At 55.8% G+C, this 17,802-nt stretch overlaps 1 protein-coding gene across 2 annotated transcripts in view; it reads left to right on the top strand.

Moving 5' to 3' along the window:
• Positions 1-17,802, top strand: part of Phactr3 (phosphatase and actin regulator 3) — a 212,272-nt gene that overhangs the window by 4,488 nt on the left and 189,982 nt on the right. The window contains exon 1 of one of the 2 annotated variants that reach the window (XM_063248091.1): positions 15,761-16,593. The exons of the other annotated variant lie outside the window; for it this stretch is intronic. Within the exon in view, the coding sequence (XP_063104161.1) occupies positions 16,476-16,593 (118 nt within the window). The 5' untranslated portion in view covers positions 15,761-16,475. Of the gene's footprint in view, positions 1-15,760; positions 16,594-17,802 lie in introns of those variants that run through there. 2 annotated transcript variants of the gene reach the window in all.

The following is a 17,802-nucleotide window of genomic DNA, read 5'->3' as shown; positions in this document are numbered from 1 at the left end:
TCCAATCCCCTGCCTGAGCAGATATTTTGCTTTCTGTGGCTCGCCTTTGAACTCCGTCTACCGTGCCTCTGATTGATCGATGAGAAGTTCCAGTTTCACGTAGTAAGATTCACTTCACGTCTTTCTGTGTCTCCTGTAACTGCTATTTTCTGCCCTCTGTTTAGGTGGACAACTCTGCATTTACTGGGTGCGGCTCTGGTTTCAGTTCCCAAAGCCCCCAGAACTCCCCAGGCCAGGGCGGGTGGTCAGAGGCCCCACCTGTGTTTCCTGCTTGCCTGGCCGAGTTCTTAACCCTTATTTTTCTCACCCTCTGTAATTTCCTTTGGTGATTGGAATGAGGGAGATGCAGGCCTGTCACTAATGCCAGGAGTCGCACATTTGGCCAGAGACCTGCCGAGGGTGGGGACGCTGTTAGTTTCGTGCGAGCACAGGGAGAGGGATGGCCAGAGAGCCCATGGCTGGTCCTCTTCCCTCTCGGCAGCGGTGGACACAGTTGATGCAGGGGTGCGGCAAGCATTCAGTTTCCATTTGATGCGATTTATGGTTTCATTGATAGGTTACACATTTGCTAAACACACTGCTGAGAAGGTGACCCCTTGCTTCTTTTTTGTATTTCTTTTTTTTTTTTTAATTTAAGGAGAAAAGAAAAAAAACAGTGAAAGGGTACAAGTTATACAGATTTACAGAAGAAAAAAATGAACAGTAGGAAATCATTAGTTAATGGATTACATATTGCCATCTTAGAAATAATTGTTCAAGTCACAAAATTAAAGCTTGTAGAGTGGACATTCCAACAATGATACTGCAAACAGTTCTGTTCAATGATCCAATAAAACTCTGTGATATCATTTTCTATCTTATACACTTAAATATACATGCAGTTATTTAGTTTAGAGCACTTTCTTTTCCTCTCTTTTGTACAATGACTATTACACATTTTGGGTTTCATTGCTCCCACGGTTCTTATTGCTTTTTTGGAAGAGAGTAAAACCAAATGAGACATAACAGAACAGAATCGGTCAAGTCAAAAGGGTGGACATAAAAGATAATATAAAAACATAATACAAGGTGATCAACAATGGTTACCATAATGCCTCCCGCTATCTCTAATAGAATTGCCTATATCATTAGTTATAATACAATTGAACAAAACAGTAAAGAACAAAACCGACAAAACCAAAACATTGGAGACATTGTAGGTCTTCAAAAGTAGATAAAAGTCAACGAGAATGGGCGTTATAATGAATCTCATTATCTTCACAGCTGATGCCTAAACTTTCGACCCTGATACTATCCAGCAAAACAGAATAGGGGAACATCAGTCAAAAACAAGATGGTGAGAGTAATACAAGGCTTCAAATCGAGATAATAGAAAGGCAAAGTGGGTTACTATCCTTGTTTCTTGAACCCTGGCTGCTCTCCAAGCCAGGTCGGGAGGGAGCTGCCCAGTCCCCACTGCCCAAGTGTCCTCAGTCTCTGCACCCCAGGTTTAGGCAAGGGTTCCCCAGCAGTACACACTACTTACATCAGACTTTTCCTCACCTGACAGGAGGGGCTGGCTGGTTGTGTGGTCCAGATGGATGTGGTAGGCCTGGCTACCTCCATTGGCTGGGGATGTGGCTGTTTGAAAACAGGTGACCCTGTGGCCCGATCGCTGGACAGATGCTGGTGCTACTCAGTTAGCATCTTCAGGAGAGATGCAGGGCTGAGTCCCCTGGTGGGGGTGATCTGCCTCGTGACCAGGCGAAGCCTAGGGTAGAGCTGACTGGTGGCACTGCGCCTCCTGGGGTGTCGTGGGCCACCTGCAGGATGCCTGGGGCCCCTCATGGGCTCCACCCTGGTCTCTAAGGTGTTTTAGTCCCCAGCTTGTCAGTGCCAGGAGTGGGGGGCAATGGTGCTGTGTACAGCACCGTGTGCCTGGCAGGTGACTGGGACAGTGGAACTCATGCAGGTGAGGGCAGCTACTGAAAACCTGGAAAACGGGGTTTTTGGGTGACATCTCCTCTTATGCTCAACATTAGCAAATACGCATGATCGGATGTGCACGTCAGCCCTGAGGGTGCCCGCAGAGGGTGTGGAGGGTGTGTGCGGCACAGGTATGTCCATCCTCTCCTGACCCTTGCCCCACAGGAGCCCTCTGCCTCCCAGCCGCTCCACCTGCCTCCCCCCACAGAGGCTCTTCTGCCCACACACAGGTCGCGTCCATCTGCCAGGCCTGGCAATGCCATCCTGTCCCAGGAGCTCTTCCAAAGCTGTGTCGTGACTGCCTGGTGGATTTCCTGGTCCCCCTGGGCAATGACATTGGTTTTCACCTCCACCCCGTCCCTGCCACCCTAGCATTGGGTTCAGGAACCCAAAACAGGTGTGACGAGGTGCTGCTTGGGCACATCTGCCAGCTGGAAAAGCTCGGTCAGAAGTTCTCGTGGCCAGGCCTGAGTGCTGCTGTCCAGGGATGTGGCCCAGTGAGGGGTTCTGGGCCAGGAACCTACCCTGCAGCTCAGGGTGGAAGTGGGGTGCAGTTCTGGCACCATGCAGGGCTCTCTGTTGTCTTGTACTGGGCCATAGCTGGTCCGGGGTGTCCAGCTCAGGGTCAGCGGCAGGGTGCCAGGGGCAGAAGCTATAAGCACTGGGGCAGCTTCGGGTCCCTTTCTTCCGCAGAGAGACTCAGAACCACAGGCATCTGACCCCAGAGAGCGGCCTGAGCTTAGAGCTGTGCTAAAGTCCAAGGAGCTTCTGCCCGAATTTCCCGATTATCTGGTGGCTTTATCAGGTCCATTAGGAGACTGTGTCTTTGTTCAGAACTGTCTCCTGCATGGGAAGGGGACACGGGTGTGGCTCTGTGCCCGGAACCGGCTGACACCAACTCTGAACTGTCCTTCAGCTGGGTCTAGACTGAGAGTGATAGGGGCTGCTTGGGACTAAGAGGGGAACTTGTATTCTTGTTTGCCTTCGAGGCTTCTGGGATGTTCTCCACTGTGCAGAACTGGCCGAGGCTGGCTGCTTTAGCTGGTTGCTGATGCCCCAAACCTCAGTGGGAAACATCGGGATGTGGGCTTGCTTCCTGTGTCCTGTGGGCCTGGCCTTGGTGTCACTCCTCAGGAGGTCCCTGCTGACCCAAGCCCTCTGTGGGTGAAGCACTGCTCCACAGAAAGCTCCACGACCTTCAGCCTCCCCCGGCAGCCCTGGGGCCCTTCATGTAACTTAGCCACCCCATTAAAGACCCCCTTCCCACACAAGGTCACATTCTGAGCACCTGGGATCAGGACCTCAGGGAACGAATTTTGGGGCAATGTTTCACATTGTGACAGCTGGGAGCTCACTGGGGCTGAGACTGGGCTGCTTGGGTTCTGAGAGCGGGGTCCCCGGAGACACAGGCCCAGGTTCTGTTACTGTTTACATCCTGACCCTGAAAGTCACAGGCTCGCTCCAGCCATTCGGTCAGACTGCCTGGATTTGGAGATCAGTTACCTGTGAGTGGGAGGGTGACACTGCCTCATGAGAGGAACATGTGACCAGAGAAGAAGGGGGCCATGCTGGTAAAATACCATCTTTGTACAACACTTTTTGATCCCTGGGAAACGAAGCTGGACCCACCGCTCACAAGAGGAGAGGTTTATTTCAGCTTGCAATGTCAGTCTGAGGTTGGCTGACTCCAAGGCAGAGAGGCTGCAGCACAGCACGAGGGTCTGGGCAGAGGACCGTCACATCTCCACAGCCCAGAAGCAGCCAAGAACGGGGCCCAGGAGGGAGACGCACCCTTTTGGGTCACCCCCTCAGTGACAGTCTCCTGACCCACCCCACCTCCTAAGAGCAGCACGTTGTGCTCTGAGGACAGCACACCCAAGATCCTCTCAGTTTCCAGAAGCTTCACCTCTGAACATGGAGGCTTTTGGGGGGACGCACTGGATCTAAACCAGAGCACCATGTGTCTAAACCACCCGGCCCCTTGCTGCCCTGATCCTTAAGCAGCCCCTTGAGCTGCCGGAGCCCTTGCCCTGTGTGTGGCTGTCCAGGATACTCCAACAGGCAGGTCTGAGACTGCTCCCAAAGCAGCCGGCCAGGCTGTCCCTTCACGGGCACCCACTATCCCTGGTTCCACAGGGTTCCTGCCCTCCCCTGGTGGAGGCACAGACCAGCAGGCTCCTGCAGAGCCTGCTCTCCTCTCGAGCTGGGCAGGGGGTGCATGCCACACCACCTGTGCAAGACCTGGCCCTGCAGCTCTGACCAGCTCCCTGGCAGACAGCACAGATTCACAGCAGTCGCCATGTGGCCCCAGCTCATCACAGAGGGAGGAAGGAGGTCCGAGGAGATGCCACAGAAGCCCTCCTGGAGCCCGGCCCCGGGCTGTGTCCCCATACCTTTTCCTTTGCAGGTGTGATTCACATCCTGTTACAGGGATGGAGTCTGAAGCCTCTGAGTTGCCTCTGTGTCCCTGAGTTCTCCAGGGTCTTCCGTGCTGTTGCGGGTCCCCAAAACACAGTCAGCTTGTCTGCGTTTGTGCACAGCCCGTCCTCTGTCTGAGTGAAGCCGGTGGAGCAGCGACTGGCTCCCTTTTTGCTGTTCTGTTTTGTTTTTGCAGTTCTTTGTGCTTGGTTTGGTCTTCAGCTTTCGTGTCTATTGGTGCAGCTTCGAGGGGTGTGGTGAGTGCCTCCCACACTGCCTGCCGGGAAGTGGCTCCTCTACGAATTCTGCAGTCCAACCAAGAGCAAGGGCAACCAGCTTAAGGAAGGGAGAGGTGACACCCAGTCCCTTCTGTCCCTATCCTAGAAGCCCACTCTTCTCAGCCTGCTGGGACCTTCTTCCAGCATCCCCCCGGGCCTTGGCGAGTATGCCCCAGCAGGCACCCTGGGCAGCCCCACTCCCAAGCCTCCAACGCAGAAGGTGGGATACACAGCCTCTGCCTGCTAGGTGCACAGTGCATCCTTGGAGGGGAGGGTCTCTGCCACTCACCCAGAGACTAACACCTAAAAATAGGGTGACTTCCCCGGATGCTGTTTCGGCCGGACGTTACGGACCGTACCTTCGATGTCTGAGCATCTAACAGCTGTGCGAACACAGCGTTACCGTCTCCTGTGACTCGAGCTCTTTCCCTGCCCTGAGTCCCACTCACTGGGCTACGAGGGCGCCGGTCCATTTGAGGCAGGCTGCATAGTCCCATTTCTATTTTTATTTTAATGACTCTGCTGTCTGCGCGTCTCCCTCTAATTCACAGGAAATGGTGATAAATTAGCTCCAGTGTTCTGCCACTTTGTTAAGCCTTAGGATGGTAAAAAGGAAGAGGACAGACCCCTCCTATCTGTGGACTAACGTGGTTTCCAACTTGGAGTATCGTGGCCCAGGTGAATTTGCACTGGGTGGCACGGGAGTCCCCGGGGGGCCGCCTGCCAGCGCCAGGAGAGGGCCAGACCGGTCCGCACCGCCGCTCAGTCACCTGCCCCTCACCCTAGTGTGACCCCAGTGACCCAGTGGGGTAAACTGAGGCTTAGTGGGCTTGGGAAACTTGCCCAAGGTCATGGCTACAGCGCTGAATTTGAACCTGGGTGGATTCCGGGTTCTCAGCAATTTTACTGTCCTATCTCTTGTAGACTGTCATTTCTGTTCTTGGCCTTTTGGTGGTCTTAGTGCCTAATTTAGGGGTCCTTACAAGACACCCCAGTTCCGGCTCTTCCTTTGAGAGCCTGCTCTGAAAACAAGCAAGCCAGTGGCAGAAAGCTCTGCCCTTCCCACAGATGGGACGCGGCGAGGGCAGGATGGCAGGTGGCTCTGCCTGTCTTCCTCTGTGGGCTGTCGCCTTTGCTCCTGTCCTGGGTGAACATCAGACACGAATGTGTCCCTTTTCTGAGCACCGTCTGAGCTGGTCTGCAGAGTATGCCTGTGACAAAGGAGGAGGAGGAGGACCTCAGGTCCCTGGTTTGCTGTGCCCTGCTGTGTGTCACCACACTCCAGCTCTACTCTCCCGTCAGTGGAGGATGATATCAGCACAGACAGGAAGCTGAAGCCAGCTTCCTGCTGCTGCCAGAACACGTGACGGTGAGCTCGGGAGCCTGGGTCAAGGGCTGCTTCTGCACACGCTCTCCCGAGTCCGGCGTGTCAGCTGGACCCCCCCCCCCGGGGGGGTCTCATGCCAGGACTGAGGTGTGGGCCAGGCCATGCTCCTTCTCGAAGGTCCCTAGAGAGTTGCCTCCTGCCCCCCCGAGGTGGTTGTTGGGGTGCTGGTCCTTGTGTCAGCAGGTGGAGGCCCCTGTCCTCCTGCAGGCTCATGACCAGGTCCTGCTCGGTGCCCAGAGCTGGTGCATTCCCTGGTGGTCCTTCCTCTAGGGCTGCTCTTCCACGCACATCAAATCTGCCCTCCTCCCTCTGCCTGTCTCTCTCCCTCCTGCTCTGCTCGCTGAGGGCTCCTGTGATTACACTGAGCTCAGGGGCTCATCCCAGATAATCTCCCACCTTCCAGGCAGATGATTATCACCCTAATTCCATCTGCAAAGGTCATTGAAGTTGCACTTAGATTACTGTGGATCTGGAGCCCTGGGGATGGGCAAGAGGTGGCTTTGGAATTCTGCTGTCCGTCCATCCCTATGGTGGGAAAGTGAATTACAGCCCAAATTCCTGCCTCCAGGAATCCTGAGCCTAAACAAACAGCTTCTAACTCACAAGGCAAATAAACCAGTTGGTAATTATCTGAATGGTAGTGGTAATTGTGCATAGGATTTTCCCCCTTTATCATTACGGTTTTAGCTGCGGGGCGCCTTGGAGAGAAGAGTTGGGTGAATACAGTGACAGTGGATCAATCTCTGTCCCTCATGGTCACCACCTGTCCAGGCTTCCCTGCCATCTCCTCTCCCCTGTCCACCTCCCCCAGTTTTCTGGCACCTCACTGCCCAGTGACCTTCGGAGAGAAGGACTTCAAGTCTGCTGTCTTTCCCTGGCTGGAGACTCCCTGCGTCCCCGTACCTCGGGGCTTAGGTCTCCTCCCCCGTGAGGCTCAGGTGCCCTTGCTCTCCAGCCCTGTTCTCAGCCTCACCTGTGACCCACACCGGCAGTCACATCTGCCCTTTCTCAGCCGCTGTCACCACCCAGTACTCGGCCCGGGCCACCTTGTGCTACTGTCAGGACACTGGACCCCGGCCCTCGGTGCTGGGCTCGTGCCCTGTGCTCCGTGAGCACTCTGTGAATAAGTGGGTCAATGAGTCCCCTAGGGAGTGAGCTGAGCTACAGACCCGAAGCCAGGCTGCCCCTTAGGCCCGGGGAGCCTGTGGTCATCAGTCTCCTGGCCCTTCCCAGAGAAGAGGCCACTTCCGGTGCAAGCACAGCCCACCCACTCCCATTTCCACGCCTGCACTCCCACCTACTCACACCCCCGGCATCCATTGCTAAATCTGCAGGGTCCCCCCACACCTCAGTATGGGTGGACTCCTCCCGAGCAGCAACAGGAAAGAACCAGAAAGGCTGAGACCTCCAGACCGGCACCGTGAAATGCTAGGCGCCATCTCTGTCCTGTGCCGTTTGCTGGGTGTGTGATGACCGTGGGCTGGGAAACCCCGTGCCTGATCCCAGCACAGCAGAAAGCAGGTGGGCAAGGCGCCTGCCCTGGTGCCCTGCCCAGTGCGAGGCCCCAGCGGATCCCAGCATGGGGGAGCACGGGGGTATCCAGCAGAGCCCTGGTGGAGGCCACCGCTGTCCATAGGTTGTTTCAGGTCGATTCTTGGAATTTTCATCGCTGTGGCGACAGAACCAATGATGTATTTTTAAAGCACCACCTATAAAGCCAGTGCTATGGATTTTCTGTAATCTATAGACCCACTTGAGGCTCCGTTTGAATGGCTATTGGGTAAAATTCTCAGCCCGCCGTTTCCGTGATGGAGTGGGCGACATAAATCCAAGGGACACTAAGCCAATAAGCTCGGCACCGTGGTCTCTTCGGTAGATAAATCCAGGAAGTCCATTAAAACGCACACATGGAGTCAGAGGGGACAGGGAGCGTTTGGATGACAAAGGTCATGATTCGGACATGAACTGTCCTCTTACAGTGACTTCTCACAGGGCCGAGGTCTCACCATGTCTGGGGTAGGATCCGGGTCCGGAGCCAGCGTGGACGCTTCCTGGTCAGTCCAGCCTGCCCTCAGGTCGTCAAGTCCTCACCTTCATCCTCTGGCATCTGGCGCCGGGATCCCATTCCAGGTCACCACGTCCACCTGGCCACTCTTTGCTGCCCAGCTGCAGAGTCCCTGACCTCTGCTTGTTGCTAAGCTCACTGGGAACTCACTGGGGATTTTCAGGTACAAACAGGGAAACAGAGCCCCGAGTCTCCTGCAGTGACTCCCCCAACTGTGGATGAGCTGAGCCAGAGCCTTCGGGTTGGGAGCAGGTGTGCCACCCTCATGGGTCAGGCCCAGGGCTGTCCCTCAGGGTCCATCCCTGTCCACACAGCCACACTGCCTGCCTTGCACTCCTGCAGGGCCACCTTCCTCTACGACCACCGAGCTCCGTGAGTTTGTGTTGGGTCCCTCCAGCTGCCATGCTGCCCGCTGCAGGGTCAGCCGCTGCAGTGCCTGGTCACCTCTGAACACATCACACCAAGGTGTCTGCCTGCCCAGCCGTCCTTGACCCTCAGAAGGTCGGTATGGTGGGAGCATTAGCAGCTTTTTACTTCAAGTACTGGGGACTGAACTCAGGGCCTTTGCACTGGACCATGACCACTACCACCACCCCCTCCCATTTTAAAAATGTATCCGGATGAGGGCTCTTGCTGAGTCACAGGCTGGGTCAGATTTACAGTCCTCCTACCTCAGCCTTGCAGAGGGGTGAAATGACAGGTGTGTGCTATCCGCCCCCATGCGAGGCTACGTTTGCCACTTTTTGTTCACTGCAGATTTTTGGTGCTTGATACATGGCAGGTCACAGACAGCACTGTCACAGGAAAGCCCCAGGAGTGGCCACCTCCTCCCCAGAGCCTCACTGCCCCCACCCTGGGTCTGGCCAGCCGCCCACCGGCTCCCTGAGCCTTGGCACCTGTGGTGTTGGGCCCACCCTGGCTCACACTCCTGCATCCCAAGGCAAGCTGGGCACAACCTGGTGTGGAGTAATGTTTGTTGAATGAATATCTGTGTTTAGAGCCAGGGTTGCTGATAAGACTCTGTGATGTAGGGAGGCCCGGGGATGAGCCGGCATCCAGGATGCGGTGTCCTCTTTTGCCCTGTTGCTGCCACTTGTAAGATGTAGCATAGCACCTTCAGTAAGTCGGGGACTCTATCCAAGCCTCACCCCCACTGTGTGTACTCGGAAGATGATTATTCCAAACTCAGGTTGGTCATCACCCACCCAAAGTGCTCAGTAAACAGTAGGGTTTTGCCAGAATTCTGCGGACATCTTCCTCCTCCTGCTCCTCTTCCCCTCCCCCTCCCCATCCTGTTTCTCCTCCCCTCCCCTTCCCCTCTTCTTTCTCACTGAATCAGTGGCTTTCGGGCATCAGAGCTATGGGGGCTGCAGATGCCCCACCTGCGGAGGACTGCCCCTGGCTGGAAGTCCCTGAGTTCCGGGGTGCAGGACCTGGGCTGACCCAGGGAGGTTCTAGAGCTCTCAGGGTTTGTGGCCGGGACAAGCAGGGAAGTACCTTGGTCATCTCTTTCTCCCTGTGCCCCGAGAGAGCCTCAGAGTGGCCAGAGCCCGTGTGATCAGGAGGGACCTTAGGGCTTAGGACTGTGACCTTGGGCGGTGGCTGTCCGCAGGAAGAGCTGGGTGTTCGTGGAGGATGGGACTCCCCTGCAGGCTGGTGTGGAGCTTTGAGGGGACACACAGGCTGATCTGTTTCCGTGGGGACCCCTTGCCACCTGCCTCTCGGCTCTGTCTGGGTTAGACGCCCGCCTGTTACTAGGCTGAGCAGGGCCACGGAGGAACGTCGGGGGCAGTGTCTGTCCCCGGGCACCTGTCCAACAGCGGCAGCTCTGCTGGCCGATTGGGGCTTTGAGTGCTGAGACCCTGGGGCGGGGTCTCTCTCCCTGCAGGGAGCACCAGGCTGGAAGGGCGTGTGGCCAGCACAGGCCACCCCGTTTGAAGGTGTTTGGCCGCGATACCAACCCCACGCGTGGACGTCTGCAGGGCTGGGTCCCCTGGAAGCCACAGCGTCTTTCCCAGCCAGGCTGCCCAGGACTTTCCTCTCCAGATCAGGGTTCGGCTCCCATAGGATACTCTGGGTGCAGTTTCTCCCTGCTGCCAGCAGAGGGCGAGCTGCTCGCTTGCTCGCGGACCTGGCTCCCAGGCAGCGAGGCTCCTGGGTCTCCGCCCTGCTCTTTTATCCTCCTGCACCTCTCTGGTTGATTCCTTCTAAGTGTGTTCCTGACAGCAGCAGCTTGCAGCAGTTCCTTTAGGTGTCTGAAGTTTGCTGGCTGAGTTATTTTCACACGTAGAAGGGAAACCAGCCTGTGCTATGGACTTGGGCAGAGGTGACCACAAGGTCCCCGCAAGGCCCGCAGGGTGCCCACAAGGCTGAGCAGGGCTGGACACTGCTGTGTGCCCCAGCATGGTCTGCTGTGTGAATGGACTGGATGGAGATCCACCGCGGTGCTGCTGTGGTGGCTGAGTCCCCTTCCCAGCCGCTCTAGGGAGCCCAGGGGTCCCGTGTCCTAGAGAGGAAGGAGGCGCTCACAGAAGGGTTCTGCCAGGAGAAAACAGCCTCCCAGGAGGCTGTGACCATGACTGCAGGCCCGCGGTGTCCTGGGAATCTGGGGCCCCTCTGGCTGTGTCCAGTTGGAGGCCAGCTGAAGTCAGCAGCTTCTTGTGTTCCAGCACCTGCTACTTGGGGAAGCAGATGCCCAGAGCGTGGGTGTCTCCTGCCCAGGGCCTGTGCCCCTTCCATCGCCCAACTGCAGGAGCACACAGCCCCCATCGATGCTGAGCTGGGGCCCAGGCTTTTCTCACCAACTTGCATGCCCTTGGGGCTCCATCGGGCCCCTTCTTGGACCACACCCTGCCCCCCAGAATGTGGCCTCAGTCTCACTTCATTGTTGGTGCTGGACTTGATTGTTAATCACCAGACCACCAGTTCCCGCCCTTCCCCTCCTTGGGAGTCACCCTCAGGTCCTCCCCCACCCCAGCCCATCCATCACAAGCCTGGGGACACTGGAGCAGTGTCCTCTCTGTCTTTGCTTCCTCAGCCTGGCCCAGGCGGCTGCCCCCGAACACCTGGAAGGTCGCTGGCCCCCTGATCCACCTCCCTGCTCCCGTCCTCAGCCTCCAGCAGCTTTTCATTATCCCTGCAACAAACGCCAGGTCCAGGGAGGACCCGGGTGCCGCCTGGCCTGGGTCCTGCCCCTCTGTCCAGCCACAGCGCCGTCTGCACCTCCTCGAGGGGACTCCGGAGCTGCTTGCCGCCCCACTTGGCAGCTTTGCCCGCACCTTCTTTTGCCTAGGGCACACTTCCTCCTTTCTGGTCCGCTGGGTGGGTCCCCACGGGCCTCGCATTCCCACTCTCACTGTTGTCCCGGGTCTGCCCCGTCCTGAGCGAGGCCTCCTGCCTGCTGTGCTCATTTGGAACTGATGAATCGATCCATCGCTGATCAGTTAGCTCTCCCTTCTCTGCCAGAGCTTGAGCTCCGCAAGCCAAGGCTCAGCCTCGTTGGTGCACGGTGCTGTCCCTGGTGAATCCATCAGAGCAGGCGTGATTATGTGGGTATGTGGCACAGAACAGACGCCCAGGGGATGTTTGGGGGGTGGCTGGGCGTGTCTGTGCACCTGCTCACTGCGTGAGAATCAAAGTCAACTTTGCAGGCCAGTGTGGGCAGCCTGGGTCTCTCTACAGCTCCTTTTCCACCTCCCCCTGCACACGCATGTGTGCATGCCTGCCTGCGTGTGTGTGTCTGTGTGCGCACGTGCATGCGCACGCTTGTGGTCTGGCAGCCTGGGGTCCCCTTCACAGTGATGCCCTTTCTGGCCGTCCCAGGGTTAGGACTTCCCCTTCGGCCACATCCTGTTGCTCGAAAGACTCGATGGTGCCTTCCAGCAGGCTGCAGTGTGGGTCACTCAGGCCCGCCTGACTCGGAACCAGCTCCGGGTTTTGGATGGCAGGACCTTCCGAGAGGCCCCTCAGCCCAAGCCCAGGCTGCTCCGGTCTGATTCAGGGCCCCTCTGAACCAGCCGGGTTTTCAGTGTGAATTATGCTGCGCTGGGAAGAGGCAGTCCCTGATGATATACAGATAGCAAACTCAGCCTGGGTCTCTCAGGCGATTCTTTTAAAAAAGATTTATTGAAATAATTTGCATTTCATAAAGCGTACCACCCATTAAAGTATAAAAGTCAGTGGTTGTATTTACAGACCTGTGAAATGATGCCTGCAATCTTTAGAATGCTTCAGACATGCCTTGTACCTTCCCCAAAGAAATCTCATACCATCAGCAGGCACCCCCGGATCGCCCTTCACACCCTCAAATCTGCGGGTGCCCATCAGTGTGCCTTCTGCTTCTGCAGGGTTTGCAGCACTGAGGTCGTGCAGCCAGCGGCCTTTGCCTGACTTCCTTTCCTGGTGTGGGCGGAGGGGCCTCTCTGCAGATCCTGTGCTCTGTGGCCACTGTTAACGCTTGGTCTGCAACTGGATTCTGTTCCGAGGTGTGGCTGGACCGAGTGCCCTTTACCCATCGATGCATCTGTGGACTGTCTGAGGGTTGGGCTGTCTGAGGTCATCACTTTGGGGTCACCGTGCAGCCTCGTTGGCCCCTGCAGGGTTCCAGCGTGGGCTTCTTCATCCAATCAGTCCTCACCGAGGACTTTCACAAACCCTGGGGGGCATCTGGGCTGGGGACTCCTCTTCCACACACATGGCTGCTTGCGGGGGCCCTGGCCAGTCAAGGGAAGAGGACCCTCTTTGAGGGCCAGAGCTGCCCCCTCAGGCAGTTTACCTGAAGGCCTTTCATTATTTTCCGTCGGCCAGTAGGGGCACTAAAACTTTTAAAAGTGTTTAATTTTTGTGATGGACCATCTCAAAGCCGAGAATGATATAAAGGAAAATTCCCTCCCTACCCAGCTTTCACAAATAACATTTTGCATGAATATTATTTTTCAAGGAAAGTATTATCTATTTTGCATATAAAGCTTTATATATCAGATATATTTTGTGTCTATTGTTACATGCATTATATAATGTGTAATGCGTAGTATATATAATTTTTTTGCATTTTTAGTTGTATGTTTACAATTATATATTATTTAGGGTATTAACTAAATATAATTCCAGAATGACAGGCTTTGTTTGGCAGAGTCGGAGCATGCATTTAACATATTCTGATGATTTTCAGCTGGATTATCCACCCTTCCTCGCTTTCCCTTTCTAGGGATTATCGTCCCCCTTCTCCAAAAATCTCCTTTCTCAATGATCTGCCCTTTATTAATGAATTAGTTCATTTATTGACTAGGTATTCTTTTAGGTTTCTCAAATGACCTCTCAGTCTCACTGATTTTACCCGGTCATCCTGGGTCCCTTTCCTCTCCCTGCAGATGACACGATTCAGTTCTTTTTTGTGTCTGGGTGATACTCCACTGCGTGTGTCAGGTACATCTTCTTTGTTACCCATCAGTTCCCCCAGCTTTGCTGTTGCGAATTTCCCTGCTCTTAACATGGACTGCAGGAGCGGCAGTTTCTAATTCCGTCAGGAATGTGCCCAGGAGTGGCACAGCTGGACCCAATAGCATGTCTGTGTTTGTGTTTTGAGGACTGTCCACGTGGACTTGCACAGTGGACGTTTTAGTGATCATTCCCACCGAGAATGTAGGGTTTTTTTTTCTCCGGTCCCCTTTTTAGCAGTTACAGTTTGCCGTATTCTTTACGGTCCCTGTTCTAACTGGACAGGGCAGAACCGCATCACCTGCATTTCTCTGACGGGTAGAGATGTGGAGCACTTTTTCACGTTCTTTTTTGTCATTGTGTATTACCTCTTTTGAGAAATGTCTTCAGCTCATTTATCCACGTTTTGGGGGAGTTCTTTATTTGGGGCGACTAATCTTTTTAAAGCTCTTTACATCTTCTGGTTAGTAACCCTCTATCAGAAGTGTAGCCAGCCAAGATTCTCCCAAGTCAGTGCCTTGTCTCTTGTCTGTTTCCTTTCCGTGCGGAAGCCTTTAAATTTGTTATTTCTTGATACTGTCATTTCCTGTGCCGTTGGAGTTCTGTTCGGGAAGTCTTTGCTGTGTCTGTGGCTTCAACTGTCAGGTTGTTTTTCAGCAATTTTGTTTTTGGCTTTATACCTAGATCTTTGATCCCTTGTGGTTTGATTTTAGGACAAGGTGAGAAACGAGGGTTTAGTTGTCATCTTTTGCATGAGGACATTTGGTTTGCTCAGCACCGTTTGATAGAGGCTGTCTTTCCTCCCTCATGTTTTTGGATCCCTTGGTCAAAAAAAAAATCAAGTGGTTTTCTATGTTACATGTATTCTGCATATATTGTTACATGGATTTGTACGTGTGTTGTTACATGTAGTTTTAGTGAATGGATTTGTCTTCTGTTCCAGTCTGCAGCTAAAATACACTTTAAAATAATAAATGATCCTATCTCTTGTCTTCTATCACAGTACATGGGCTCCTGAGCTCACTTGTTAAACTCTCTGTCTGTCTGTCTGTTCTCTCTCTCTCTCTCTCTCTCTCTCTCTCTCTCTCTCTCTCTCTCTCTTCCTGGTAATACTGGGGATTGATCTCAAGCCTTTGCACTGAGCTATATCCTCTGCCCTTTTAAAAATGTTTGAGACAGGGTCCTTCTGAACGGCTAAGTTGCCCAGGCTAGGTTCAAACTTGTGATCCTCCTGCCTCAGCCTCCCCAAAGCAAGCGCTCTTCTTTGCCCCTCGCCCTTCTCAGGGTGATGCAGTGGGTGAGGGACTCCGGAGGGACCATCTGAAGGGGCCGAGTTCTGCGGGCGCTGTGTGCAATGTGGTCCAACAGCAGGAATCCAGGGGTAAAGTTGCGCGGAGCGGCACATTGCCGTTCCTTCCCTTGTTACTCAGCGCGTCCTTCTGGCCTCTCTCTGAAGCAGCTCAGGCGGTCCTTCCCCGAGAGTGTTCCACTGCGCTATTCTGCGTGAATATGGGTGCATGAATGAGGGGATGAATGAGTGACTCTTTTGTCTGCGGGAGACTGTGCTGGGCAGAGGACTGTTGCTAGGAGCCCAGGCTTGACGCCCAGCGAGCATTCTCTGTGCTTGCCCACCCTGCAGTCCTCCCTGCATCACCCCCTGGGGTGTCACCCGACACCCTTGCATGCTCCCCTTGGGCCCAGGGCACTAGTGGAAGCAGCCCCAGGGAAGACTCAACCCGGCTCTGCGGTGCCCGGGCCGAGAGCCCCAGCACACTCCTCTTACGCCCCTGCCCTATGGCCTGCCCCTGGGGGTGCCCGCGCCTGCCAGCGCCTCCAGACATGTGGCCACGCCCCTCCTCTGCGCCCTTCTCCAGCCTGCCCGCTTGGGCTTTCTGTTTCTCTGTTACTCTAGTGTCACCCTCGCGGGGACCGAGTGCTCACCCCCCCGCCCCAGCACCTACGCTGTGAGGACGCCTCTGCGAGAGGCAGCCCTGGAATGCCACCTTCCTTGTCCCCTGGGAGCGCTCCGGAAGGCACCTGGGCCCCTCCCGTCCCTCCCCTCTGGGGGGCTGAGCGCCAGGGGTGGGCGGTGGGGAGGGGCCCAGGCAATGCGGGGTGTGGAGCCCCGACTGCGACTGCTCCCTTCGCGTCCTGGAGGGGCGCAGCGGAACCCACTGGGTCCGCATCGCCATGGAGAGAGAGGAGGACCGAGCTGGGGAGGCGCCGCCCTCGGGGTCTCCACCCCTCCTGCGGGCGGGGGAGGAGAAGGGACGGACCGCACGCTTTCCTGTTTCCGCAGCAGGCTGGATGGGGGCGGGAGGCGCAGAACCCCGAATCTAGCCCCCACCCCGCGGCTTGCGGTCCAGGTATCCGAGACCCCTCCCCACCATCAGCTCCGCTCACTCCCGTCTCTGTGACGTCATGCTCCTCGCGGGGCATGATGGGAGAATCCTAATGTTTTCCAACAGATGCTCCAAGAACAGCTTTCAGATTAAAGCAATTGCACGAGCAAAGATTCTCCTTTTTCCCTTTTTTCGGGGGGGTGGGGGGTGGGATGGGGGAAGGGAGCACCCCCAGACATTTCCTAGACATCACCCCCTGCCCCAAGCATGCAATAAACACTGACAAGAAAGTTTTTATTTCCTGGTTCAACTTTTTTTTTCCTGGAATATGAACTGAGGAATGGGAAAAAACACGAATAAATAACAAAGCGAGGCCGCGCCGGGATGCGCCTGGCTGCAGCCTGCGAGGCTATTGTCTGTTCGCCTTGAAGCTGGCCCTGGCCTCCTCCTCCTCCGGTTCTTTCCCTTCCCCGGTCCCTTTTTCTTCTCCTTTTTTAAAAAAAGACCCCCGCAGCCCCTCATCGTGACCTTGGCCGCCGCGGATGCGCTGATCGCGCGGCCCCTCCGCCCGCCGCGCCGGGCCCATGGCCGCGTCGGAGGACGGCAGCGGCTGCCTCGTGTCGCGGGGCCGCTCCCAGAGTGACCCCACCGTCCTCACTGAGTCCTCGGCCGCCTCCTCCGCGGACGCCGGCGAGAACCCAGGTAACGGCGGGCGGGGGAGGCCGGGGTGGGGAGGCCGAGGCAGGCGGCGCTGCCCTGGGCACCGCGGGGCTCCGCGCATGGCCGTACTAGGCAGCGCGGTGGACCTGGCGCTCCTTGGCTGTGCCTTGGTCCCTGGGCGCAGGGACGGACGCTGCGGAGCTCTTTGTCCAGAGCTCAGCCTTTTTTGCGGGTGAGCTCGGTGCTCTGCTGTGCGATTGCTCGCCTGGCCTTGGGGCTCCGCGGCGCCCTCGGAGGGGCTCCCCCTCCGCGGTGCTGAGGTGCTGACCCATGGAGAGAAAAGGCAGAGCAGGGGCTCCCGGCCCAGGGCTGGCCGGGGCTCTGCCCTCCACCCCCGCCAGGCAGCCTGCGCCCCCCAGGCCTCTGTGCTGGGCTTCATCGTTGGGCACCTGACTCTGGCGAGGCCCGCGCACCTGGGCAGCCCCCTCCCTCCCGACAGGTGTGCGGGGCAGAGCTGCCAAGCGGGTGTCCAGGGGTGCGCTAGACGGAGCCCAAACTGTAACTCCTCGGACTTGCCCACTCCTCCACTCCCACACTGGCGATTGCGTGGGTGATAAACCGGTCACAAAGGCATCTATAAGGCTTGATTGATTACTTTCAGGGAGGAAGAAAGGCCTAATGAGGTGGAGGGGGTGGGCTGTGTGCGCCCTGTCACCATGGAGACGCAGGAAGCAAAGTGATCATTAAAACCTTTCTCCAGCAGAAGGCAATTTTCACTTCTCGCAGAGAAGTCTGAGCTTCTGAAATGTATCCTTAAAAAAAAAGAATCGAAACTGGTGGTTTGCTGTCAAGCCACGCGGGACTCGATTCTGTGTCTTAGAGAGGCCCAGGCCTTGATGGATTGTGTTGGGTTACAATTTGCAGTTACCTTCCTGTGAAGACCCGTTCTTCTGCATTCTAATCCAAATGGGGACTTGATGTTTTTCAATGGTGGCACGAAAGGAAAACTCTGCCTGGCTGGTGGTGGCTGGGCTGGTGGGGAGGGATTCCATCACTTCCCTGGAGCACATCCCAGCCATGGGAACTGCACAGAAAGACCCAGCAACTGCAGCTCTGTGGGCACCAGAGCCTTATTTGAAATGTTAAACAATAAACCTGTGCAAGTATTGTGAGATTTCTTTGTTAGGCCAATTGACACTTGTCATTAGGCCACACCGAGGTGCCAGCCAAGGAAATCCCTGGCTTTTCTAC

The sequence above is a fragment of the Cavia porcellus genome, unplaced genomic scaffold, assembly GCF_034190915.1.
Source record: "Cavia porcellus strain 051 isolate PalLab524CR breed Dunkin Hartley unplaced genomic scaffold, mCavPor4.1 scaffold_5, whole genome shotgun sequence".
Taxonomy (NCBI): Eukaryota; Metazoa; Chordata; class Mammalia; order Rodentia; family Caviidae; genus Cavia; species Cavia porcellus.
Note: the sequence above shows the minus strand (reverse complement) of the source record. Positions and strands in the feature narration are given on the sequence as shown.